At 41.9% G+C, this 27332-nt stretch overlaps 1 protein-coding gene across 1 annotated transcript in view; it reads right to left on the reverse strand.

Annotated features, from left to right (window-relative positions):
* LOC119952492 (ribosomal protein S6 kinase alpha-6) overlaps window positions 1–23083 on the reverse strand; it is a 120931-nt gene extending 97848 nt beyond the window's left edge. Inside the window, exon 1 of the mRNA XM_038776302.1 lies at window positions 22904–23083. Within this exon, the coding sequence (XP_038632230.1) occupies window positions 22904–22963 (60 nt within the window). The 5' untranslated portion in view covers window positions 22964–23083. The remainder of the gene's footprint in view (window positions 1–22903) is intronic.
* Window positions 23084–27332: the final 4249 nt, after the last annotated feature.

Genomic DNA, 27332 nt, shown 5'->3' on the forward strand with positions numbered 1-27332 from the left:
TTGAAAGAAGCTTGGTTAAAGCCTCATTTATTCTGATTACCAATAGAGAAGGTAGACAATTGACCATTTTGATAAGTGAATTGAACTTTTAAATTAATGGTATGACCTGTGTAGTGGGGCTAGATAATACGCACATTCCTCCCATTCCAGTGGTAACACTTTTGAACAAAAGGAGATACAAGCCAATTAAAGTAACCCGCACTTTGACCTTAATATCTGACATCATTCGCCATGCCCTTAACTAAGGCCAATATCTTTCCTGAGGTGCAATGCCCAAATGTGAACAATGGATGGGGTGCCACTGACGTTCTGTACAGCTGAAGCATCATTGCTTTCCCTTGATATCCTGCACCTCAAGATAAAGGCCAATATTCCATGAGTTTTTTTATTATTTTATGTGCCTGTGCACTACCTTTGTAATGTGCACAGACACCTAAATCCCTCTAGTTTCTAGCCATTGAGAAAATAAACTGATATTTCATTCTTTGATCCAAAATGAATGACATCACTCTTCCCCCACACTGCACTCCATCTGCCAGTTTCTCCCACTCACTTATCTGCCTCTATCCCTTTGCAACATCCTCCTCCCACCCACATCATTTTAAAAGGAAATCGTGGGAAGCTAAGAGATTGAAAAACATGCACTGGTCATTATCTGCTACTTCCAACTAAATGTTATCCATTTGACAAACGGTAATTTTAGGCAGTTTCCCAAATTCATTGATACATTTTTATTTGAAATGTGTTATTTATACAAAGTGATGGCTGGATAATATATCGGAAGTGAGAGAAAGCGACGGCTGCAATCTTTGTGCCAAACATACTTCAGTGCTTGGTTTGATTCTTTTCCCAATTTATTCTCGAGATGTGGGTGTACCTGGCAAAGTTCACATTTAGTGCCTATCCATAGTTGCCCTGAGATGGTGTTTGTGAGAGTTCTTGAACTAGGTAGTAATCAAGGTCACTTCACAAAGCAGTTAGGAGCAAAGCACAAGGAGTGAAAATGGGAGTCACGAGAAGGAAAACAGCAAATTTCCTTCCCTGAAAGAATATTAGAGAGCAATTTGGGTTTTTACAGTGAATGAACATCTTCAAGGGCACTTTTACTGGCCTTTGCTTTTTGTGAGTAAATTAATATTCTCAAACTATCATGGTGGAATTTAAACTCACGATCTCTACATTATTAGTCTGGATTACTTGTCCACTCAACAGTAACAGTATCTAGTTTAACTTCACTCATAGCCTCAATATTATCTGCCACCACTGGACTTCTCTTAGCATACCCTCTGCTATTCTAACGCAGGCCAAGTCCCTAGAGTCCTTCTCAGCCATGCCCTCACACCAAACCCCTTTTCCTTCAATCTGCATCCAATACAGCTGTAATCTTGTTACATGGCACATTCAAATGGATAAAAACAATTAGAAGCATGGAATCATAGAATCCCTACAGTGCAGAAGGGGGCCATTCGCCCCATCGAGTCTGCACCAACCATCTGAAAAGAGTACTTCACCCAAGCTCACTCCCCCACCCAAACCCCCATCTCATTAACCCCTTAATCTAACCTACACACTATTCAGAAATAAATGATTAACAGTTTAGTGTGGCCTATTTCAGGTGAAGTCAAATATCTATAGTGCTGTATATGACGGTGACAATTTTCAGGACATTTAAGATTCAAAGGATCAAAGCCCCAAGCATTTCTGAATTTATCACAGTACAAACCAGTCTAAAGCTTACATGCTTCCACAATTCACTGAGCATTTCAAGATACAAGGCATGGGAATATTCTTCAATGCATGCTTTAAAGTCTAAGTGATGTGAAGAAATCAGTTGCTAGCTTCTGTGAAAGCCCAAAAATGCATTTTGCGGTGACTTGCACAGGTTTTAGCTAACAACTGAATCCGGTGTCAGACAAAGATGTAGCAAAGCCCGACAGTTTAAAGTTTAACTTAGCCTGTGGAACCTCGCACATTAAGTCCTAATTGCTGCTTTGCCCCCCTCATTTCAATTACCACCTGATTGCTAAACAACTAGGCCCCACTCCTACTTGTAAACATTTTTATTCTAACTTGGTGACCCCTGTGTGGAGTTTGCACATTCTCTCCTTGTCTGCGTGGGTTTCACCCCACAACCCAAAGATGTGTAGGTTACTTATCTGCCTCTATCCCTTTGCAACATCCTCCTCCCACCCACATCATTTTAAAAGGAAATCGTGGGAAGCTAAGAGATTGAAAAACATGCACTGGTCATTATCTGCTACTTCCAACTAAATGTTATCCACAGGATCCGTCATGCTAAATTGCCCCTTAATTGGAAAAAAATTATTGGACACTAATTTTTTTTAAAATAAAGTATAGTGCTGAAACATAGTGATCGTGAGCTATAGTTGGTACAGCATCGTTGACCATCTGACACATTTTGCCTGCACCAGTTTAGTGTTAACCTTAGTGCCAAAACTCCAAATGGAGAGAGGAAGATTTAATTACAATGCAGGCGCCATAGTGTGGCGACTAGGGGATTTTCACAGTAACTTGACTGCGGTGTAAATGTTTCCCCACTTGTGACACTAATAAGGATCATCATCTTCATCTACATCACAAAATATCTTCTCTCCATCATAAGGTCAGAAGTAGGGATGTTCACTGATAATTTCACAAGTTCAATTCTATTTCCAACTCTTCAGTTACAGGAGCAGTGAACATCCTAACATCTGGTAAACTTTCAGACTTGGGTTGATAGAACTGTAGCAAATGACATCTGTACTAAACAAGTGTCAGACCATCTACATTAAGAGAGAATCTAACCAGCTTCCCTTGACATTCAATGGCATTACAAAGTCCCTCACCATCAATAGAGTCACTATTGTGCAGAAATTTACTGGACATGCCACATGCATACTATGGCTACAAGAGCAGATCAGAGGTTCAATGTTACATGGCAAGTGGTTCACTTTGACTCCACAAAACCTGTCCACTATCTGCAAGTCAGGATGTGGAATACTTTGCACTTGCCTGGATGTGTACAATTCCAGCAATTCACAAGGCTTTTGCCACAGAAGCTCTCAAACCCATCACCTCTACCCTCTAGAAAGTCAAAGGCAGCACATGCACTGGAACATAACCTCCAAATTTCACATCATCCTGACCAGAGATAGATTGCCACACCCTCACTGGGTCAAAATCCTGGGACATGGATCTGTCGGCATAATTTCAAAATTTGCAGATGATCCAAAATTTGGAAGTATTGTGAACCTGGAGGAGGACATAGCCTGGTGAAATGGATTGACACAAGACAGATGAAATTTAATGCGGAAAGGTGTGAAGTGATGCTTTTTCGTAGGAAGAGTGAGGAGAAGCGATACAAAATAAAAATGATTCTAAAAGAGGTGCAAAAGCAAAGGGATCTGGAAGTACACATGCACAGATTGTTGAATATGGCAGGACAGTTTGAAAGTGGATAATAAGGCATATAGGAAATTGAATTTATAAATAGAGGCAAAAGGAAAAATTATAATCAACCTTTCTAAAACACTGGTTCATCTTCACTGGAGTACTGTGTGCCAATTTCAGATAGATGTGACAACATCAGAAAGGATGCTGAAAATATTTACAAGAATGGCTCCACGGATGAAGAATGTCAGTGACGTAGATACATTTAAAAAGCTGGAGCTGTTCTCCTTAGAGAAAAGATGTTCAAGAGGAGGTTTGATGGAGTGGCGCAGTGGTTAGCACTGCAGTCTCATGGCACCGAGGTTCCAGGTTCGATCCCGGCTCTGGGTCACTGTCCCATGTGCAGTTTGCACATTCTCCCTGTGTTCGCGTGGGTTTCGCCCCCACAACACAAAGGTGTGCAGGGTAGGTGGATTGGACACGCCAAATTGCCCCTTTATTGGAAAAAATGAATTGGGTACTCTAAATTTATTAAACAAAACGAAAAGAGGACATTTGATAGAGGAGTTCAAAACAATGAGGGGTCCGGAGAGAGTAGATATTCCCATTAACTGAACTACTGTGGCCCAGAGACACCAATTTAAGATGAACAGCAAAAGAACCAAAGGTGACAAGAGGAAAACCTTTTCAAACAATGTGTGGTTAAGAGCTGAAATACACTGCCTGAGGCTGTTGTGCAGGCAGAGTCAATCGTGATTTTCAAGTGGCAAATGGATCATTATCTGAAGTGAAAATATTGCAGGGTTATGAAAAAGGGTGGCCTTTTGCAGAGAACATGCAAGAACATGATCGGCCAAATGGTGACAGCATGAAAAGACCATTCTAATGCAATATTGCATTACAATATAAGAAACTCTGATGACTAACAACGTTTTGATCCATAGAATGCCAACAATGCAGAAGGAGGCCAATCAGTTTATCGAGTCTGCACTAACCCTCTGCAAGGGCCTCCTAGGTCCACAACCCGCCCTAGCCTCATAACCCGGCAACCTCACCTAACCTGCACATCTTTGGACTGTAGGAGGAAACCAGAGTGCCCTTGCTTCTGATTTGCAAGGAAGTGCACTGCAAGAAAAAGGAGGAATAAAATTCAGCTACTTGACCTGTCGAACAGTTTGTCCAATACGCTCTTTTATATTAATTCATTGACATCTCCTCCCTCCTCTCCAGCCATGGAAAAATATTCTGGTATTAATCCCAGTATGTTATCTCCTCCCTCTGCTCCAGCCCTAGAAAAATATTCTGGTATTAATCCCAGTAGCATTGTCCTATATGGAAAATACCAGCAACATTTCTGAGGTTGTTTGAATCTTGATTTAAATTATTTGCATACACTTTCAAAAACGATCTATTTTGGAAGCATCTTTACATTATTTATACCCACACCCAACAAAATTCTGCTGTTCGAGGGGAAAAAAAATGTAAATTGTTGAAAACCACCAGACCAGCAGCAGCATCCTTTAAAGTTGTAGTTTTGGTTTCGGTCAATTTCTGTTCAAATGCTGTTGTTATTTGCTTTTTCCATAGTCCACAAAGCTTCTTTTGTCCTTCCTTCCACCCGACCCTTCCATTCCCAGCTCTACATTCCCCACCCCATAGCGTGCTTCTGAACTGTAAAGCCCACATAAAACAAAACTCTACCCGGTTTAGCTCAGTTGGCTTGACAGCTGGTTTGTAAGGCAGAGCCAGCAGTGCAGGTTCAATTCTGGCTGAGGTTAATCATGAAGACCCGCTTTCTCAACCTTTCCCCTCCCCTGAGGTGTGGTGATCCTCAGGCTAAATCACCACAAAACAGCTCTCCCCCTCAAAAGGAGAAAATAGCCTACCAATATCTGGGACTATGGCCACTTTACCTGGAGGTTGAACCATGTAGTAGCTTTTTATCTTTGCCCCATCCAACCCACAATAGGTACTGGAAGTGATGCTACATCATGCAGGTCTCTGGTTTCAAAGACTGACACAGAATTGGCATCTCAATGCTATTAAAATGCTCTTGATTTCATGATTGATCCAGGATTGAGAGTGGGGGGGACTTACTTTATTGGGCCCTAGTTCCAGTACAGTGCCTGACAAGATGGGAGTGTCCATCACAAAATTTTCCCCGTAGGTTTCATAACCCACACAGTCCATGTTTCAGTTAAGCGAGACACCATCAGAAGAAGAAAGCATGATAAACACGCGCTTTAATATCGGCTCTCGCTGGAGAACCAGTCTAGGAGGCATTCTCTGCAGCAATTATAAATAGCACCATAACACTTCACCTGGGGAGAGGAAGTTACGGCAGCGAAATAACACGATATTTACTGCAAATTATAACATCCAGCTGCAACATACAGCATTTGCTGTTCAACACAAATGGACTCATGCACCAATCACAGGTGATTAATACCACTGGTAAAACACATTTCAGATCAAAATCTGACATTATTCATAAATGTTGTGATGATTACTGGCCTCATCAGCACAAAAAGTAAGGTTCACAAATGTCACAGGTGAGAAGGAAAACAAATCTGGGAATTCAAAAACAGCAGCTCAGAGATGTAAAACAGTCTCATGTTAACCATTTCTCTTAACAGAAAAGGGTAATTTGTTCCTAAATGATTCAACATCCTGGGTTCCCCGAGTAATTATTTGCATAAAAATCTTTAATCCACTGTCCGGTGAACATACATATAAGGAGTAGGCCACTTGTCCTTGAGCCTGTTCCGACATTCAATAAGATCATGGCTGACCTGCTTGTAACTTCAACCCCACATTCCCACCTACTCCTGCTAACCTTTCACCTTCTTGTTGACCAAGAATCTATCTAGTTTTCCTTAAAAATATTCAATGACTGCTTCCACTGCCTTTTGAGGAAGTGAGTTCCAGAGATTCACGACCCTCTGACAGAAAATGCAAATTACATCAAATACAGGGTCTTCTTGTTTTAATATTGTTTTTCATGAAGTAATGATAGTATAGTATGCAAGAAAAAAAAAACATAAATGAAACCAAGATCTATAAAGGAAACAAAAAAAAAATAATTCACAAAAAATCGATGGCAGCTTTTAAAAGGTGCAGAATGGACGAGGACAGATATTAACTTGCATAATATACAACAAAATGGGAACATCCTGCTCCTTGTGATGTGACATACTCTCGGAATTATAAATGTTACGTCTCAATACACTCCACGAAAGTCTACTCCCTACTTCGCTGCTGTCACCAAAATCATTTCCTCAACATAGCCAAACTTAATTCCGAGCTCTCTGACCACTGCCAAATCCCAGGTCCATATATTCATCATCTCAAGGTTAGACTTCTAACCATCTCCTCACCTGCACCAGTTTTTACAAAAGTTAAAACTTACTAAAAATATCAGAGTTCACCTCCAGAACTGCACAAAACCTTCCAGCAGATACTTATGTCGGAACAAGTTGACTGTACTGTCCATTTCGTGCCATTTGAAACCATCAATCCGTTTGGTTACCTTGTATCGATGCAAGTCTTCTTCCATTACTGCATGGTTCCTCTCACACTAACTATTGCTGAATGGGCACCCAGCCACGGTATTAATTACAATGATATTCAGATTTTCACATATCAGCCAAAATTCATCATTTGGAAATTCTCCTCCATTATCCATCAGGCATTTTCCCATTTCTCTGTGACCCCCTCTATAATAGTCTGTCCTTGCCATTTATTACCGTAGATTGGCTAAATCTTGTCAACATATCTACAAATTGTAGCAGAAAAAACCCCAATCTTTGTCTCATACTTTTAGGTCCAGTGCCACTACATCATTAAATTTGCTGGCCAGTGGCAGACTGGGGACAGTCGATATGTATCGCAAGTGTCACATTGAACCATAACTCAATAAGGGTGCAGTATTCTTTACCGACCATTCTAGCATCTCACAACAGAGCTTTCAATTTCTGTGACGCTGGATGTGCAATTGTCTGTGTTATGTCCGGATAATCTTTTTCTTGTCCACAGAACATTTAACTCCATAAGTTAACAGTACTGCTTGGGGACTCTGATGAGAAATAATGGATTTCTTAATGGAAGGCAGTAATGGCCTGATTGTGTAAAATGCATTCCTACAGTTTTACAAACACAATTGCTTTGTCATTTTCCATGTCTAATTTTATCTGTCCTATTTTCAAAATAGATCTGCTCAACAATGGAGGCATCTCATTGGAGACCACATCAATATTGATGAGGAGACTTATCCCAGCCATCTATCATGGGAGGACTACTAGCCATCTAGCATGGGAGGACTACTTTTCTGGACAACATTAGCATGATCGCATCCCCAAATCGAAAGCAGATGGTGCTTCCATACATCTGCTGATCTGCCTCGTCCAGAGATTCCATGCAGCAAACAAGCCAATCAATCTCACAAACTGTAGAAGTACAACCGCTATTCAGCACTACACAGTTGAATGAATTTGCAACCAAAACAATCATCACTGGGTACAAACTTTCAATGACCACACAATTCCTTCATTCCAGTCACCATCATGGTTCTCAGCATCGGAATTATCTGCTTTATGCATTTCTTGAGCAACACGGGTCGCTGAGGGAAATTAATTGTAAAAATAATATTTAGAATCACAATAACAACCGATTAATCCCCCCCCCCCCCCCCCCCCCCCCCCCCCCCCCCCCCCCCCCCCCCCCCCCCCCCCCCCCCGGTGTATTTCTCGTGTTTAAGCGCCTATGGTTGCCATTACAGACCAATGTTTTGATTACAGTTCTCAAATTGGCCATCTTCAGACCGTCCATCAGCACTAAATTTTGCATCTGATATTTCAGCGATCTCGAAATTCGGCAACCCTAGAGTCTTCTACTCTTTGCTTTACAGAAAAGTTGTCTGCAATGCATAGAAACACAGTTGGAAAAGACTGCTTTCCCAAACATTTTCTTTTTTTAAGGACATCAGTCATGTGGTCTCGGAGCAAACATGATTCCCAATGAAATTGAACCCCCATCAAAACAGAAATCAACATTAGTTCAGTAACCCAAAAGCCAATATGGACTCGAGTATTTCAAGGTTAAGCTTTTTCAGTCACTTATACCGTTGATCGAAGTCTATAATGGACACTCCATCGACTGATCATCCATTTTCTTAAATCAAAAGCACATTTCATGTGCTTCCAACAAATCATTTGATTATCCAGAAACTGTAAAGAACTGCAATCCCTCTTCAGTGTTCATCTCAGCCACCTCCAATTCCAAAAATAATTGATCCCTATGACAAAGTCAGTGCCATCCCTTGCTTCCACAGGGCTAACGAGGCAACCTGTGTTCGTATTTCAACATCATTTTTCTATTGTTGATATGCCTCTGCCTCAGTCAAAGTCGGAAAATTTGCACTGTCCTCCCACCATTCTATATCTGAGGTTGTCAGGAGCAGTATACTTTTTTTCTCTCTCAGAGAATAGAGACAAAGAAAACTTCTTATTCAACAACCAATTACTACAGTTCACGCTCTGCTACCATCTTTCTCATTAACCCACCGAGCTCTTCCATAACTAAAATACTCCATAACCATTGGCAACAGCACTGGTAATTTGCTCGTTTAGTATTGGCAGTACTGCTTTCTGGCAAATCAATTGCAGAGATCTTCAAACTGCAGTTATTCCAGATTATTACATAAATTCTAGTGTGAAAGCATCTCCAACAGCCACTAATTGTACAAAACAAATTAATGCCCAACACAAAATGCCGGTGGTGTTTACATAGTTTAATATTGAATTCAGATTGAATTTATAATTAGATACTTTTATATATTATGCAGTCTACTCTTAATTGATCTGAATGGCCTCTTTCTGCACTAAGGATTTTATGCATTCTATGAAAAATCCCTTATTCCACCAAATAAAGTGTCCTCAAGACTAAACTCCAGAAATAAAGAACTTGAATTATTTCAAAGCTTAAAGAAATCAACATTGTATTTAACTTTCACTGCTAATTAAGTGCATCTTAAATAGAGTCACAGTTGTAATGTAGGCACAAGTAACAGCCACGGTGGTGCATAGCTTTATTTTTTATATTCGCTCTGGGGATGCGGGTGTCGCTGGCTTTATTGCGCATCCCTAACTGCCCTCCATTTGAAATGAAATGAAATGAAAATCGCTTATTGTCACATGTAAACTTCAAATGAAGTTACTGTGAAAAGCCCCTAGTCGCCACATTCCGGCGCCTGTTCTGGGAGGCTGGTACGGGAATTGAACCGTGCTGCTGGCCTGCCTTGTTCAGCTTTAAAAGCCAGCAATTTAGCCCAGTGTGCTAAACCAGCCCCATTTCAGAAGGTTTTTGACAGTCAGCCGCATTTCTGTGGATCTAGAATCACATGTTGGCCAAACCAGGCAAGAACACCAGATTTCCTTCCCTAAATGAAATTAGCGAACCAGATGGGTTTTTACCATAATTCAGCAATGGTTTCACAGTCATCATTAGATTTTGTTTGAAATTGAATTCAAATTTCACCATCTGCTGTGGTGGGATTTGAACCAACTTACAGCAAGGTCTGTGACCAATTTGTTTTGACTGTGTTGGATGAGAGGTTGTTAGCCAGAAGAGGGAGAAACTCCCTCCTCCTTTAGTCAGGAGGCTTTTCACATCAACCTTCACATAGCATCTGTAACAATACAGCACTTTCTCACTGAAGTGACAACCTCAACCTGTGGTGCAGCTCAAACCCATAAACATCTGACTCAAAAGCAAGAGTGTTGCCATCCAGCTAGAGTTGACAGACACATTGCTTTGATGAAATTGTCTTTAAATTGATTTTTAAAACACAATTGAAAATACATCTAGCCAATCAGCTAACCATCAAAATTAATTTTTTTTAAAATAAATCTAAATTGGTGAAATTCAACTTTTAAGTATTACAAAGATGTTGAGCAGGATCGGTTTACATGCTGAGGGAGGAGATGGACTGACTGGAATCATTCATACAAGGGTGAAGTTAAAATATCTTTGCAGAAATTATTCCCTGATTCCCCTCCATGCCTCTCTTTCCGTACAATCACCGCCCCTATCCCTTTCCCCTCACCCACATAAATCAGGTGGTGACATCCCTTATCCAAATTCTTGAGAGCTGGATAATCGCTTGGAGTATCACTGTAGAGAAATGTTAATATGCTAATTAATCAGAAACCAATTCAGTATAAGGATTGGGTTGGGAGCTGCCATTAGAAATTTGAGAATATGCATGGTACATATTATTAAACTGGGAATCCCTGGACCCTGACTGGCTCCTGTGTCTTATTTTGCATTTTATAAATTTAGACGCTGCTTTGTGGATGAGCACTTGCAGTTGATCCCACACAACTACATTGGAAAACCATTGCTTTATGGGAAGGAGGTTCCCTGAAGACATTTCAGGTGCTATTCAAAGCTTTAACCACTACAAAATCCATTGTCAGGATAGAGGGAAAAATTGAAGGGTTTTTTGAAGCAGGCAGCTCTCAGATTCTATAAACCTCAAAGCTTTATAACCAAAGACGGTAAATCCCATTTTTTGGCAAAACTACACAAAGGTGGCAGAAAGGATCCAGAGACCATGGGCGGGTGGCCGACGGTGGAGTAAAATCGGGAGTGTTTTACTCCGGCGTCAGCACCTGTTCTGGGACCGCATTCTGCAGTCTACAGGGGCTAGGACGGCGCTGGCCTAGGCCACTCCAGCTGCCGATCCCGGCCTGAACACGGCGCCACGGATGCACATGCGCAGTTGGACCTGCACCAACTAGCGTATGCGCAGTGGCCTCTTGCCCGCGCCAGCCCCAACGCCAAATGGCACAGGGCTGCAGGAGCCGGCGCGGAGGAAAGGAGGCCAGGGGCAGAGAAGCCAGCCCGCCGATCGGAGGGCCCCGATCGCAGACCAGGCCACTATGGAGCCTCTACCCCCTCCCCCGGGGTCACCCCCCCCCCTCCCACCCCCACAGGCCGCCCAGACCCCGTCGGCTCAGAGTATGTTAGAACGGCGCCAGCAGGACTCGGATTTTTGATGACGGCCACTCAGCCCATTCGGGCCGGAGAGTTGGTGCATACCCGACTGGCGCCGCGCCGACCTCAGAGAATTGCGTCCCGGCACGATTCGTGGGCCACCACGCCGATTCTCCGACCTGGTTGGGGGGGGTTGGAGAATTCCGCCCCGGATGAATGTAATTTACACCACCTCAACGAATACAATTTGGTTCATGTTTAGCTGTAGCTTCCTGCTGGAAAAATTGCACTACTATTATTACATCACAGAAAGCCTAATCAAACTGAGGATGCAAATTTGGTGAACACATCTTGAAATCATCCTGGGATCTCTGTCTTGATTTAGCAGTTGACACAGAGTAATAGGTTGACATACAGTAATAGTCGACTGATCCAAATAACTGGAACATGAGGCATGCATGATACCACAGCATCAGCATGAAGGGATAATTTCCTCGTAGGAGGTTTGTTTTTTGCCACTCCCAAAACTGGCCTGGAGTTGCAGATACATGGCCATCTACTTCACCATGAAAGAAACAAGTGAAAAAATTAATTTGGAATGAGCAAATCTGGTGAGAAATGGGATATTGCAGTCTTTGATGTGTGCTCTTGGATAGTAATCAAGAAGAAAGATCTTGATCTGTATCTGTATCTGATCTCTGGATCTGTAAAAGATTTCAGAACTTCTGATTGGTCAGGCTGAGAAAATTGGTTAGTTTGGTTTGCTGATTGTATTATCGATTGGTACGCATGTGCGTTTCTTCTTTGAGTGATTCAGTTTGCAGGGGGTGGGGCGGGGAGGGTTTGAAGAGGAGACTTGCGATGTTCAGTCAACAACAGAAATCACAAACTTGTATTTGTATCCCTCGTGAACCTCTCAAAGCCAGTCACATGCATTTAGTTCCTCTGAAATGCCGTTAGTTATATAGATGAATGCAACAACTATGTTTTGCATAGTTATAAGAGGAACAGCCAATTCATGAGTGATGTATTGTTTGGAGAAGGAAAGTTAACAAGGACACTCAAAGAACTCCCTACTCACCTTTTAATGTAAACCTGAGCCATCTCAGCAAACCTCATCCAAAGGATGGCACCTCTGAAAATGGAGCTTCAAGAAATTGAAGAGCCAGTCTGGATTGTCTAGGTTCTAGGGTGTGGCGTGAGCCAAGCAACTTCTGACTCAGAAGTGAAACTAACACCAACTGAGCCAAAATAACATCTGATTGGCACTGGATGCTGTTTGTTTAAGATCATTTTCTCCTCACTGTTATTTCTAACACTGCATTAAAAATAACAAAAATACAGAAACACGCTTCCTATGCCAACTGCATAATATGGTACAGCACAACATATGATTGATACCTTATGATTCAGTTTCTTTCACTGCATAAGAATCTGAAAACTGGTGTGATATTTCCGGCCTCCATTCATCAGCTGTTATTGGCACACCTCATCTATTGGATCACAAAAGATAAAAACCCTAGGGTCTCCCATCAAGACCGGAATCAAAGAGACCACAATTCCTGTTATTTAATATTCTGTAGGCATTGTCAAATTGTTCATGACTCAAACAGTAATAATGTTATAATAGCTCAGTCACATCCAGCTGAGTCTAAACTTTTGTTACAAATCTTGTAGAACGTCAGACACCGGATAGCAACGGCTATTTAATATTGCTGTTGAAATAAATCCATATTATCAAAGGTTACTGGAATTGTCACTAATATGAATTTGGATCAGCCTGGACAAAAGTTTCTCAAATGTAAACCATTATTCTGTTTTCTCACTAATTTCTGTGCCTTATGATATTTAAGCCGCAGCTTCCACGTTCAACAAAGAACATTTAAGAACCCAAGCCATAATGCCAATCCACTTAGGAATGTTACATTTTTGAATGAGATATTGAATCAATGCCCTCTTAGATAAAATAAAAGCAAGTGAGTTATTCACAGCGCCCTGGCCAATGTTCACTCTCAACCGACATCACCAAAAACAGATTATCTGGTCTTTATCCCATAGCTGCATATGGAACTATGAAATTTGTTGCCACATTTTCAACATTACAACAACAATACTACAAAAGTACTTGCATAGGAACAATATGCAGGGGTTCAGGGGAATAGCACTAAGCCATAATGCTCATTTGGAGAGCCAGTGCAAACACGGTGGACCAGGGAAGCATGGTAGCATAGTGGTTAGCGCAATTGCTTCACAGCACCAGGTTCCCAGGTTCGATTCTCGGCTTGGTCAGTCAGTGCTGAGTCTGCAAGATCTCCCTGCCTCTGCATGGATTTCTTCCGGGTGCTCCGGTTTCCTTCCACAATTCCCGAAAGATGTGCTGTTAGGCAATTTGGACATTCTGAATTCTCCGTGTACCCGAACAGGGGCTGGAGTGTGGCGACGAGGGGATTTTCACAGTAGCTTCATTGCAATGTTAATGTAAGCCTACTTCTGAAAATAAAAGATTATAAATGCCCTCCTTCTGCACTGTAACAATTCTGTGATACTTCATTCACAGTGATTTGGAACATCCTGAAATCATAAAAAGTATTATATAAATGAAAGTCTATCTTTCATTATTATTGCTCTATTTGAATATGAACTGGGAAGCAGCAACAGCCTTGGGCCTCAGTGCGATATGAAAATAATTGATAGTTTAATAGTAGAACAGGAATGATGTTGCATCTAACTACTGATGCAATTTACTGCAGTTACTCAGCTACTTTACACAGTCAGACATAATGGTTTTTCCCTTTGTTATGAAACAAAATTTAATTACAGCTTGATAACTCACAGCTGAGTGCAGCAATATCTGGTGCCAAGTTGATCTGTGCATTTAATACTTCTGAGAGAAATTTTTCAAGGTGATAGCTTGTCACGTCCAGAGGAAAGCAGCAGCTCATACGTGCACCAAAATGTTCTTCATACAATTAATTGCTATTAGACTAAAGAAAGGCGAATTTCAAAATAATGTAAGTGAATTTATTTCATGGAGACAGTAGTATTGTGGTAATGTTGCTGGCCTAGTAACTTGGAGGCTGGGACGAATACATCAGAGGCACAAGTTTAAATCCCACCATGGCATCTGATGGAATTTAAACTAAATTTACTAATAAATCTGGAATTAAAACACTAATCTCAGTAATGATGACCATGAAACTACCAGTGTCATCAAACGCCCATCTGGTTCTGTTTGAGGAAGGAAATCTGTCATCATTACATAGTCTGGCCGAGGTAATATGTCTCCAGACTGACAGCGATGTGGTTGAGTCTTAACAGCCCTCTGAAATGGCCTGGCAGGCCACTCAAAAGGTGGCTCACCACTTCTCAAAACAAAATAGGGATGAGCAACAAATGCTGGCCTTGACAGTGATGCTCTTATCCCATGAACGAATTAAAGACATCAAATATGAGAACTGAACGCCGAGACTTCTCAATAACGGAAAATAATTGGTCATAACATGCAGGTGACGACACACTGTTACAGGCACAAGTCAGTTCCTAAACCTTACAAACATGCTCACATTTGCAAAGCTACCTGACCAACAGATGCAAATCAATCTTAAAAGTCTAGAAAAGGCAGTCATGTCCTACCTATGCCAACATTCAAATTCACCAATATAACTGTGACTGTATTTCAAAACAAAACTGAGTAAAACGTTTTGCAACACCCTGGGGACATCTAAGGTACTACATTATTACAAACACTTTTTTAAATTAACTGCAAGAGTTAATTAAGAGGTTGGGAAGAGGAATTGGCCTCAAATGCTTCTTGATCCCCTATATACAGCAAGTCAGCTTATGCACAGCGGCATGATACTGGCAGAATAAATGTATGATGGGACAATAATTTAGCATTTACAGAGCTGGTAACAGAGCAAGCATCCCAAAGTGCAATCAGACAATATCAAATAAGTTGCTCAGGTGGTAAAGAGTGTTTGTCAGGAAGGTCTTCATGGAGAGGTGGAAATACCAGTGCAGAAATTTAGGAAAGGGAGCATCGGTCCAAGATTGCCATATCAGCCGAGCTGGTATGACTTTTTGTGACTTTTTAGAATGTCAAGAAGGAACGGGGGCAGCTGTGGGCTTACCCAAGAGAGTATTAAACCCAGGATAACAGCAGGAAGGTAAGACGGCAAAGGAGTAGTGAAGGGCTATGGAAGATATTGAACAGCAAAGAACTCAAGGGGAGAAATGACAGAACAAAAAGCAAAGAGAAGAGAAATGGAGCATGGCACAAAAAAAGACAGTAGAGATGGATTTGGATCCAAGATAGTTGTCTAATGTGCAAATTTGAATACTGGGAGTTCAATTATACAAATAGCAGAGATTAGGATATCTTGGCTGCAAACAGGGAGGATACAATTTGTGACTTATTGAAATGGTGGAGTCAGCTTGGAGCATCAACAAACTAGTGTCCAGATTCACAGACAGTGGTCGACAGGTTGAATTCAGAGTTGTTCTGAGACAGAATATCAGTGAGCTCACTATTAGATAGATGATTCCTCAATGGAAACAAAAGGGCCAATAAGTGAAGGGTCAACCACAAGCTGACAAGAGGTTAAACTATTGGCCCTGCAGAAGTGTGCAGTGCCCCAGCTGCTGGCAATAACTGGGTCTCCAAGCACTATGTATTTATGAACGTCATTAATGCATACCATGGAGTCTCAGGGGCTGCAGATAAAATTTTAATCCCCGTTACCATTAATTTTCATTTATCTCAAGATGCTTACCTGAAGAAATCTTAGCATTCTGGCTTAGGCAAGAACACCAACAGCCCTTTTCAAATCTGCCTGCCCACATAGTTGAACAGAACAAAACGTCACCAGTACAACAAAGTTGCTGAAATTTTGAGGGCCAGGTTTCTAGCGGTTCTTTTTGGGATTTCTCTGAAATAAATCAAAACAGCATACCCCCCAACTTGCAGCAGCAAAGCCACAGAAAGCCCACTCGCTAGCATGTCCACATCAGCGACAGTCTGAAATCCAGGAATAACCAGTAAATCCCACACATTAAGGAACCCCTAATGTCAGCTTTCAAGGGTAAATAGTTTAAGTATCCATAAGATAAACTAAATATTCACTACTCTTAATTACATTTATTATATTTATACACTGGTACTTTGATAACAACATTATACAGAGACTGGTGAAACACTGAAGCACTCATGTGCCCTTTACTGTGCCTCTCTTTTGTGCCAAAACCAAAAATCAAGCCCAGTGTAAAACAAATTCTACCATCCAAAAAAGGCACACAAAGCTCAACAAATCTTGTTGATACATGATACAGAAAAATGTATTCACACCACATATTGTTTCGCATTAAATGCAAAATATCTCCGGCTATAATTTTAAAACGCACTTCAAGACCTTAACAAACATTGCAGGCAGTCCTTTGTTACTTCGCCCACACACTTCAGCGATCCTGCGTCAGACTTCCTCTCTGCACTCAGCAATATCAATTGCCAGATCCTCCAATACATCAGCCTTCACTCCTCCACAAAAAAGCAAAACAATAGAACCGTTCCGGCATTACACAAAATTTTGCATACTCCATAAAAACATTTCATAAAGCACCAGCTGGAAAACAGTACACAGTGCAAACAAAAGGGAAAGCATGCTATTTATTACACTTGTGGAAGATAATTAACATCAGTCATGAGTTAGTTTTGCCTCATTGAACTAAATTAATCCATTACACCTGCACCCTCCCATTCCCTCATTCTCAACAAAATATACTGATCTATTCATTAGCTAATTAATTGGTCAAGTATTGTACAGAATGTTAATCAAAATAACTGGAGGAAACAAGAGGGAAGAACACAAACTGTTCAATTTAAAGATTTCAAGAGCGAGTTTCATTAATGTTCATTGTGCAAAATATTCAGAACCCATGTCACCAGAGAACTACATGTTTTATGCAGATTACAGCACTGAAGGAGGTTGTTTGTGTCACTATGCTTGGCAGACTCTTTGCATGAGTAATCCAACTGCACTGCTATGTCTTCATATCTTGTGTCTTCCTCCGTTTCAAATTGCAATGGTCTCTGCCTCAGCCACTCCCTGTGGCGAAGCATTCCATGCTCCAAACAGCATAAAGATTTGCCACCTATCTCTCCAACGCAATTGCTCCAGCAGCAAAGCCACAACCAAAGGAAATAGGTTCCCTCTAGCTTTAAAGCACTGTACATAACTCAAAGTTACAAACTGGGGAAACCATATTAAAATCCATCTATAACTTAACTGTTCCTCTCAAAAGCCCCATGCTATTGGGGCAGAAGTAGCAGGTTATCCTAAATTCAAGTTTTGCATTGCCAGTAATGGATAACAAGAGTATTTTCTGCCCCATTTGGAAATTAATGCCAGCTAAAGGCTAGTCAGATTAGGTTTACAGTAGACTACATGCAAACCATACTATCTCTGCTCCAAAACAAGCCATAACCCCCATACTTGTTACAACAGACCTTACACTCCATCTTTGGATGTCTGAGTCAGTCTACAAATTGGTGGAGTTTTGCGTTGTGAACTCATGGCTACTCAAAATGGCGGAGAACATCATAAAAAGCTTCAAATCAATCCTTCTTTGGCACTGCCTTCTGATTAACACACAGCAATATTGGAAAAAAATAGCAAGTTGTGAAGCACTGGATTAATGCGGGGGCACTATATTATGTTTAGCTCAGTTTTTTTGGCTGAAGTGTGTGCTCAATGAAAGTTCATATCTCTCAATTTACATTATGCCAAACATTTGGGAATGGAGGGGGTTCTCTTAAAGGAGAAGAAATCCAGTCTTTTGAAAAGTTTAAGGAATAAAATATCAAATTTAGTAAATCTAGTAACAGCTGAGGCAATGAGCAATAATGCTGTTCTTACATCAGAGGATACCAAGCAGAGCATTAATAAATATGGTCAGTTATGGCTCTAATGTACAAAATGCACACCCTTTGTTGGGGCTGCCATCCATCATAACAATACGTGAGGTTATCCAGAGAGAAAAGATGTTACATTACCTTCCACAATTTTGATAGGTGAACAGAAGTTAAACCAAAGTTTAAAAGAATACATACACGAAAATGAAAATAGCAGGAGCACTTCAAAAAAGATCGCTTGTACTTTACCTTCATTACAAATTCACAGCATCTTGCTTGATGCCTCAACTGTTACTAGATGTACTAAGACTTGAAACTTGATTTTCCTCACATAGACCTCTGTTCCTGGCACTCGTTTCTCCCATTCTACAAACCTTAGGGCATGGAAGCCAAATTTGAGTAAATAAACACTAATTACACCAGCCTCAGAAATGCAGCACTACTGCCTCACAGTACCAGGAACCTAGGTTTAATTGCGGCCTTGGGTGACTATCTGTGTGGAGTTTGCTCATTTTCCTATGGGATTTCCTTTGGGTGCTCTGGTCAGTCCAAGATGTATGGGTTAGGTGGATTAGCCTGCTAAATTGCCCCTTAGTGTCTAGGGATGTGCAGGTTAGGTTATGGGAGTAGGGTGGGGTGTGAGGGAGTGGAACTTAGGTAGGGTTCTCTTTCAGATGGTCAGTGCGGACTTGATGGGTCAAACTGCCTCCTTCTGTACTGTTGTTTTGTTTGAAGTACCAATTGCAATTTAATTATTTTAATTATACAGAGGGAAGTACTTTCCTCGCTACTGCTCATGGGTAACACCGTAACCAATCGCTCAATGAACTATTCTTTAAACATTTCAAAAGACTGAATTAATTCTCCCCTTCCACCACAAACCCCAAATGTTTGGCATATGTAAGAAATATGAACTGTTATTGAGCACATGCTTCAGCTTAACAACTGCACCAAATGTAATATATACCTCCACATTCCGCTTGACAATTTGCTACTTTTTTCCCATATTGAATACAAAATCGGCCTGATAAATGTGCTTTCTGAAATTATAAGAAGAATTTCAGCATTGCTATTCTGGATTAATGAGGTATAAACTAATAGGAAATTTTCCTCTTGCTTTATCATTTCTTCTTTCCTCTTTTTTTCATAATGGGTTTACTTGAACATTGTTTTACCCCCTTAGAGCTTCATGCATCAAGCCTTCAGGAAAGCTCCTCTCAAGTCAAGTCACTTGAAGCACAAACAACTTAGCTATGACTCTTTCTCTCGTGCTCATTTCCCCAGCCACAAGGAGGCAGCTGTCTTCAACTGAGCACCTCTATATCATTAGCACTAGGATAATTTTTTTTTAAAGAGTAGATAATCTAACCTGCATATCTCCAGGTTTGTGTTCTAACCACCTCATTTTCTTTTGTGATATTATCCTTCTCCCTTGCAACCAGATGAGCAAGTTTGGCTAGTGGTTTGAATGGAAGAACAAAAGCTGTTGGTGGCGTTGGTGGAAAGGGTGGGGAGAGGAAGTAAACGAAGGATCAGAAGGAATCAGGTGTTGTGAAAAATGGAAAACCAGAATGTTGATGTTACTTACTCTGGCAGCCTAGGAAACAATGCCCAGTGGGAAACAAATTAAAATTTCAACACTTTGAAGCTACACTGGTCTGTGGGACCCAACATACACATGTCCTATTGGCAGCAAATGGCATTTACATACATGGTCAGCACAGACATCTGGTACTGGGAACACTTGGTCTCTACATTATACAAGGTGGAGTGACAGGTAATCGAAATTTCACATTGCCACAGAAAGCAAGTACAGGCATTTGGAGCATCCATGAGCCACAACCTGACAGCTTCAAGTATTTAAAATTTGTATTATAAAGAGATAGCAAGTCAGAGCTGGATAATTTGTTTTTCAATTTTGTGATAAGACATATTTTATAGTTTCCCATAATATTAACTAAAATTTAAAAGTAGCTGATGGTTCAGTGACTCAATCTAAAGTTTAGATTCCATTTTTACAGGTTGCCCACTTCCTGCTCTACACCTGCGACTAATTCCTGTGTCCTTGCGTTTAGCTCATTTGTTGCTGAAACCCTTGGTCATGCCTTTTTTCATATTAAGAGGCAGCATGGTAGCATTGTGGTTGGCACAATTGCTTCACAGCTCCAGGGTACCAGGTTCGATACCCGGCTTGGGTCACTGTCTGTGTGTTCTCCCCATGTGTGCATGGGTTTCCTCCGGGTGCTCCCGTTTCCTCCCACAGTCCAAAGATGTGCAGGTTAGGTGGATTGGCCATGCTAAATTGCCCTTAGTGTCCAAAATGGTTAGGTGGGTATCATCCAGGAGCATTAATGCTCCTCATTTCCTATATTATTCATGGAGTTTAATGCTCCTGGGTTACCGGGATAAAAGCGATAGGGTGGAGGCATGGAGCTTAACTAGGGTGCTCTTTCCAAGGGCCTGTGCAGACTGGATGGGCTGAATGGTCTCCTTCTGCACTGTAAATTCAATGATTCTATGTAAACTGATGTTGAGTAATCTTATTCTACCTCGAGTGAAATGTTAATATCAGCATAATATTGCCAATGATGTACATAATTATGGAACATTAATTATCATGTAAATAAGATGGTTTAGCTCAGTGGGCTAAACAGCTGGTTTGTGATGCAGAACACGCCCACAAGCGCAGGTTCAGTTCCTGTACCAGCTTAACTGAACAGGCGCTGGAATGTAGCGACTAGAGGCTTTTCACAGTAACTTCATACTTGTGACAATAAGAGCTTATTATTATTAAGATCAAGTAAAATGTAGCACAGAGAGTAGCAAAACATATAATCATTTAAACAGGACACATTTTTTTAAAACTATGCATTAATTTAACTCCTTCATATAGAAGCACAGACAGGTACATACAAAAGGTAGAATAGGCCTATATTACCTCCATTATGTTAATTGTTAAGAACATGCAAGTGTGGTGGGTAGGTCACAATACAATTTTAAGTACGGAAATAGAGCCACTGAATACCGTACTAAAAAATGGCATTACATGATCACCAACAATGCATTGCAGGATTTAAGAAAAATACTAATTGTGCAAATTGTCAGTCTCCAGCTGCAAAGCAAGATTTATTTTGTGAGGCTGGGCTTGGAAGGCATGCAGAAAGACCTATAAATCACGTTTATTGACTACCTGTTGACATATGTTCTTCCACATTCTGGAATGCCCAGCTCTCAAAATCCTGACAAGCACTCTGTGACAAGGCAGCTTCAGGTTTCCTTTCTAGACATCATCTCTGCTACTCTCCCCCTCCCAACCCCATTTTACTTTCTTCAGAAAGAGAGAGTACACACTACAAAGACATGCAACCTTAATCTGTAAAACTCATCAAGAAACCAAATCCCCACAAATGAGAGGCGAGCTTCCAACCACCAAACTTCTGGGTTGACAATATGGGGTATTTCTCCCCATAGATAGCAAATTAATCTTTGTTTCTTCAACTTCACAACTAATCCTACTTTTGACTCAAAATGCTGAAACTGAGGTGGAGAGCACATGTGGTGCAGAGCGGCAGGATGTGGGTTTTTCCACTTGATTCCTACCAGACTGAGAGCCCAATCTGCCAAGGGAAGGAGAACGATGAAGATTCTCAGCCTCAAAACCAGAACTGTTCAGCCTCAAAAGAACATCACAGAGGAAACTGCCAGGTACAATACCTAACCAGTGAACCCAAAACAATGCTTTGTAATTCTGAATAACAAAAGTGTAATGGAATAGACACCAGGAAGTAATTTTCTTATCCACACACAATAGTGAGACTTGGAATGGGTTAATGAACATTGTATTGGAGACTCTTTCAGCAATGTAAAGACAGCAGAGATGTTATTCTGGACGAATGACACCAAACATGCTGAAGGGAACCTCTTCACCGAAACCGTATTGCACAAAACAAAATCAGCGGATATATCTATTTGTCCATAGGTCTGCTTGAAGTCAACTCAACAGCAGCAAAGGATTAGGAAACAGCACTTTGTCTATAAGCTCAGCAAGGAAATACGATAGGTCTTTAAAACAAAACAAATCACCCAGTGTGTTAACACAAGAGGAATCCTCAATGACAACCGTCGACTCACTGCCACTGTTTTCCTACCGACTGGACGCCTGGAAAACGTTTTCCAATTTTGTTAGGCAGCAAGTATAGAGCGGTGATGATGCAGCTTGATTAAATAGTAACAGAGCTATGAAAGCTGAAACTTGATTCAGGGCACTGACTGACGTCTTTTCTACCCTGTGGCAAGAGTGCTGGGAGACGAACTGTACGGGAAAGCCCAATGTGCAACACAGTAGGGTAGCTTGGTAATGCATTGATGGGTGACAGGGCTCACAGTTTGAGACCACCAACAGTATGGATATGAGGAGTTGGCCGGCCCTTCCTGCCTGCTCCAGGTCAATCACCAGTGCGGAGACAGTGAATAGGCCATTAGTGAAGACAGGGAACCAGGACCCTGGAGGGACATAGCCTGAGAGGGAGGGCAGAGAGTAAGTAAGGGCCCAGGGGTGGGCGCCGACCCCGGGAGGGCGCTGACCTCCATCCTCCGGCCGATCCTACCTACCTCACTCACGCTCGACACTTCCATGTTTTGCCAGGGCTCCTCTAGCTGAACAAACGGCATCCTATTCCCGCCGCCGGCCGCTGCTCATGCTGCTGCGGGCGGGCTGACAGCGACTGGGGAAACCGGCTGGCCGACACACACAGAGACAGAAACCGTGGCCGCCTGCCGCCCCTCCCCCAACATCCCATCGCCTCCCCTCCCGCACTGACCCCGCCCACAACAACATGGCCGCCGCACACGCACGTCAGCGCGCTGCCGCCTCCCGCCCCCGTCACACCGGGCGCGTGCGCGCTCCCCCGCTCAATTCCTGGCGCGTGCGCGCTCCCCCGCTCAATTCCTGGCGCGCGCGCCCCGCTTCACCAGGCAGCCTGGGCGTGAATGCTCCTCCCTTCATTTATCATTTGCCAGTACGAATACTCCTCACTGCCTTTGCCATCCACCAGGATTGACGCTCCTCACTCCCTTTATCATTGGCGAGGATTAATGCTCCTCACTCACTTTATCATACATGGACATTAATATTCCTCACTCCCTTTATCATCCATGAACATTAATGTTCCTCACTCCCTATTTCATTCATCAGGATTGATGCTTCTCACTCGCTTTATCATCCAAGAATATTAATGCCCTACATTCGTTTTATCTTTCATAGGGATTAATGTTCCTCAGTCCTCACTCTCTTTATCATCCAGGAGCATTAATGCTCCTCATTCCCTCTATTAGTCATGGGGTTTAATGCTCCTCAATCCCTCTCTCATCAATGGGGATTAATGTTCCTCACTCTCTTTATCATCAATGTAGATAACTTCCTCGCCCCCTTTATCATCAATGAAATTAATGCTCCTCATTCCCTTTTTCATCAGGGAGGATTAATGTTCCTCTTCCCCTATATCATTCATGGGGATTAGTGCTCCATACTCCATTTATCATCCATGAGGATTAATGCTTCTCAATCCCTTCATTAATGAAGAGTAATGTTCCCACTCTGTATCATAAATGAGGATTAATGTCTCTCACTCCATTTATCATCCATGAGGATTAATGTTCCCCACTCTCTTTATCATCCATGAGAATTAATGTTCCTCAGTTATTTTACCATGCATGAGAATCAACACTTCTCACTCCATCATCAATGAGGATTAATATTCCCCACTCCATTTATCATCAATGATGAGTAATGCTCTTCACTCCATTTATCAGATTAATGCTTCTTGATCCCTTTATTATCAATAAGGATTCATTTTCCCTACTCTCTTCATCATCAATGAGGATAAATATCCCTTGCTCCCTTTATCATCAATGAAGATTAATGTTCCTCACTCCCTTTATCATCCACAAGGATTAATGTTCCTCGCTCCCTTTATCATCAATAAACATTACTGTTCCTCACTCCATTTTTCATCCAAGAGAATTAATGCTCCTCACTCCCTTTATCATCCATGATGATTAATACTTCTCAATCCCTTCATCATCAATGAAGAGTAATGTTCCCCACTCTGTATCATCAATGAGGATTAATGTCCCTCACTCCCTTTATCATCAATGAAATTGATGGAACCATAAATTCAGCGAACACGTGTAGTTAGATCTGAACAGAGGCTTTAATACACTTACAATAGAGCCAGCCTATTCGTCATTGAACTTCAGGTGAAATGGCAGGCTGGCTCTAAGGCACTGATCTTTATACATCGTTCCCAGGGGGAGGAGTCCTGGGCGGAGCCAAGGGAGGAGCCCAGTACAAACTCTCGCGTACTCCCAGAGCGACTCCCCCTGGTGGTTGGATAGTGCAACTGCACTTACAATGGGTAGATAACGAACATATACATGGAGTGATATTGGCAACTATATATAGTGTGAATCACATTCACCACAGAAATTACTGCTCTTCACTCCCTTTTTCATCAAGGAGGATTAATGCTCCTCTTCCCCTATATCATTCATGGGGATTAATGCTCCTCAACGTCACCATCCATGAGGATTAATGCTTCTCAATACCTTCATCATCAGTGAAGAGTAATGTTCCCCACTCTGTATCATCAATGAGGATTAATGTCCCTCACTTCCGTTATCATCCACGAGTACTAATGTTCCTCGCTCCCTTTATCATCAATGAAAATTAATGTTCCTCATTTCCTTTTTCATCCATGAGGATTGATGCTCATCACCCTCTTTATCATTTTGGGGATTAATTCTGCTCTTTCCCTTTATCATCAATGCTTCTCAATACCTTCATCATCCATGAGGATTAATGCTTCTCAATACCTTCATCATCAGTGAAGAGTAATGTTCCCCACTCTGTATCATCAATGAGGATTAATGTCCCACACTTCCTTCATTATTAATGAGGACTAGTGACCCCCACTCCCTTCATTGTCCATGAGAATTAATGTTCCTCACTCCCTTTATGATCAATCAGGATTAATGCACCTAACTCGCTTTAGCAACTATGGGGATTAATGTCCCTTACTCCTTTTATCATCAATGAACATTAATGCTCCTGACTCACTTTTTCATCCAGGAGGATTAATGCTCCTCATTCCCTATATCATTCACGGGGATTAATATTCTCCACTCACTTCATCATCCATGAGGATTAATGCTCCTCGGTCATTTTATCATGCATGAGAATTAATGCTTCTTACTCCATCATCAATATTAAGAAGTCTTACAACACCAGATTAAAGTCTAACAGGTTTGTTTTAAATCGCTAGCTTTCGGAGCACTGCTCCTTCCTCAGGCGAATGAAGAGGTAGGTTCCAGAAATATATATATATATGTCTATAGACAAAGTCAAAGATGCAATACGATACTTTGAATGTGAGTCTTTGCAGGTAATTAAGTCTCCAGGTCCAGACAGAGCAACCGGAGAGAGGGATAATCACAGGTTAAAGAGGTGTGAATTATCTCAAGCCAGGACAGTTGGCAGGATTTCGCAAGCACAGGCCAGATGGTGGGGGTGAATGTAATGCAACATGAGTCCGGTTGAGGCCGTAATGCTCCTCAGTCATGTTATCATGCATGAGAATAAATGCTTCTCACTCCATCATCAATGAGGATTAATATTCCCCATTCCATTTATCATCCACGAGGATTAATGTTCCTTGCTCCCTTTATCATCAATGACATTAATGTTCCAGGTTCCCTTTTTTGCCCAGGAGGATTAATGCTCCTCATTTACTCTATCATTCATGGGGATTAATGTTTCTCATTCCATTTATCATCCAAGAGGATTAATGCTCCTCACTCATTTTATAATCCAGGAGGATTAATGCTCTGTCTTCCCAATATCATTTATGAGGATTAATGTTTTCCACTCCTTTTATCATCAATGAGGACACGCGCTTCATTATTAATGAGGACTAGTGATCCCCACTCCCTTCATCATCGATGAGAATTAATCTTCCCACTCCCTTTGTCATCATTGAAGATAATGCTCCTCACTTGCTTTATCAACTATGGGATGAATGTTCCTCATTCCCTTTACCATCAATGGGGATTAATGCTCCTCACTCACTTTATCAACCATGGGGATTAATGTTCCTTACTCCCTTTACCATCAATAGGGATGAATTCTCCTCACTCCCTTTATCATCCAAGAGGATTAATGCTTCTCAGACCCTTCATCATCAATGAGGGATAATGTTTCCCATTCCCTTTATCATCAATCAGGATTAATGTCCCACGCCCCCTTATCATTAACGGAGATTAATGTTCCCCACTCTCCTTATCATCCTGGAGGATTAATGCTCCTCACACCGTTTATCACCCACAAGGATTAATGATTCTCACTCCATCATCCATAAGGATTAATGTTCCTCTCTCCCTTTATCAACAATGAGGATTAATGTGGAACAAAGTTGTGTCCCGCTCCTCGCCGAGAAATTGCAGCAAAGCCCGCAAATTCACCCGCACCCGCTTGGGCCTCCCGCAACAAGAGAGTGGGGACGAAGAAAAACCCGGACTCCAAAGTGAATTAAAGCGGGAGACATAGAACATAGAACAGTACAGCACAGAACAGGCCCTTCGGCCCTCAATGTTGTGCCGAGCAATGATCACCCTACTCAATCCCACGTATCCACCCTATACCCGTATACCCGTAACCCAACAACCCCCCCCCTTAACCTTACTTTTTATACTACGGGCAATTTAGCATGGCCAATCCACCTAACCCGCACATCTTTGGACTGTGGGAGGAAACCGGAGCACCCGGAGGAAACCCACGAGGACCTGGGCGCCCGGGAGCGGAACGATCCCGCCCCCCCCGCCACCACGCACGGCAGTAGAGCGCAGGGCAGGGCGAGGGAAGATCCGGACCAAAGTGGGGACTGAGCCAGCATCAAGGACCGACCCCCACGAGGTAGGCGGCGGAACAAAAAGGGACTGCCGGCTAGACCAGAAGCCTTCTCTCTCTCTCTCGACCCTGGGTGAG

The sequence above is a fragment of the Scyliorhinus canicula genome, chromosome 17 (assembly GCF_902713615.1).
Source record: "Scyliorhinus canicula chromosome 17, sScyCan1.1, whole genome shotgun sequence".
NCBI lineage: Eukaryota > Metazoa > Chordata > Chondrichthyes > Carcharhiniformes > Scyliorhinidae > Scyliorhinus > Scyliorhinus canicula.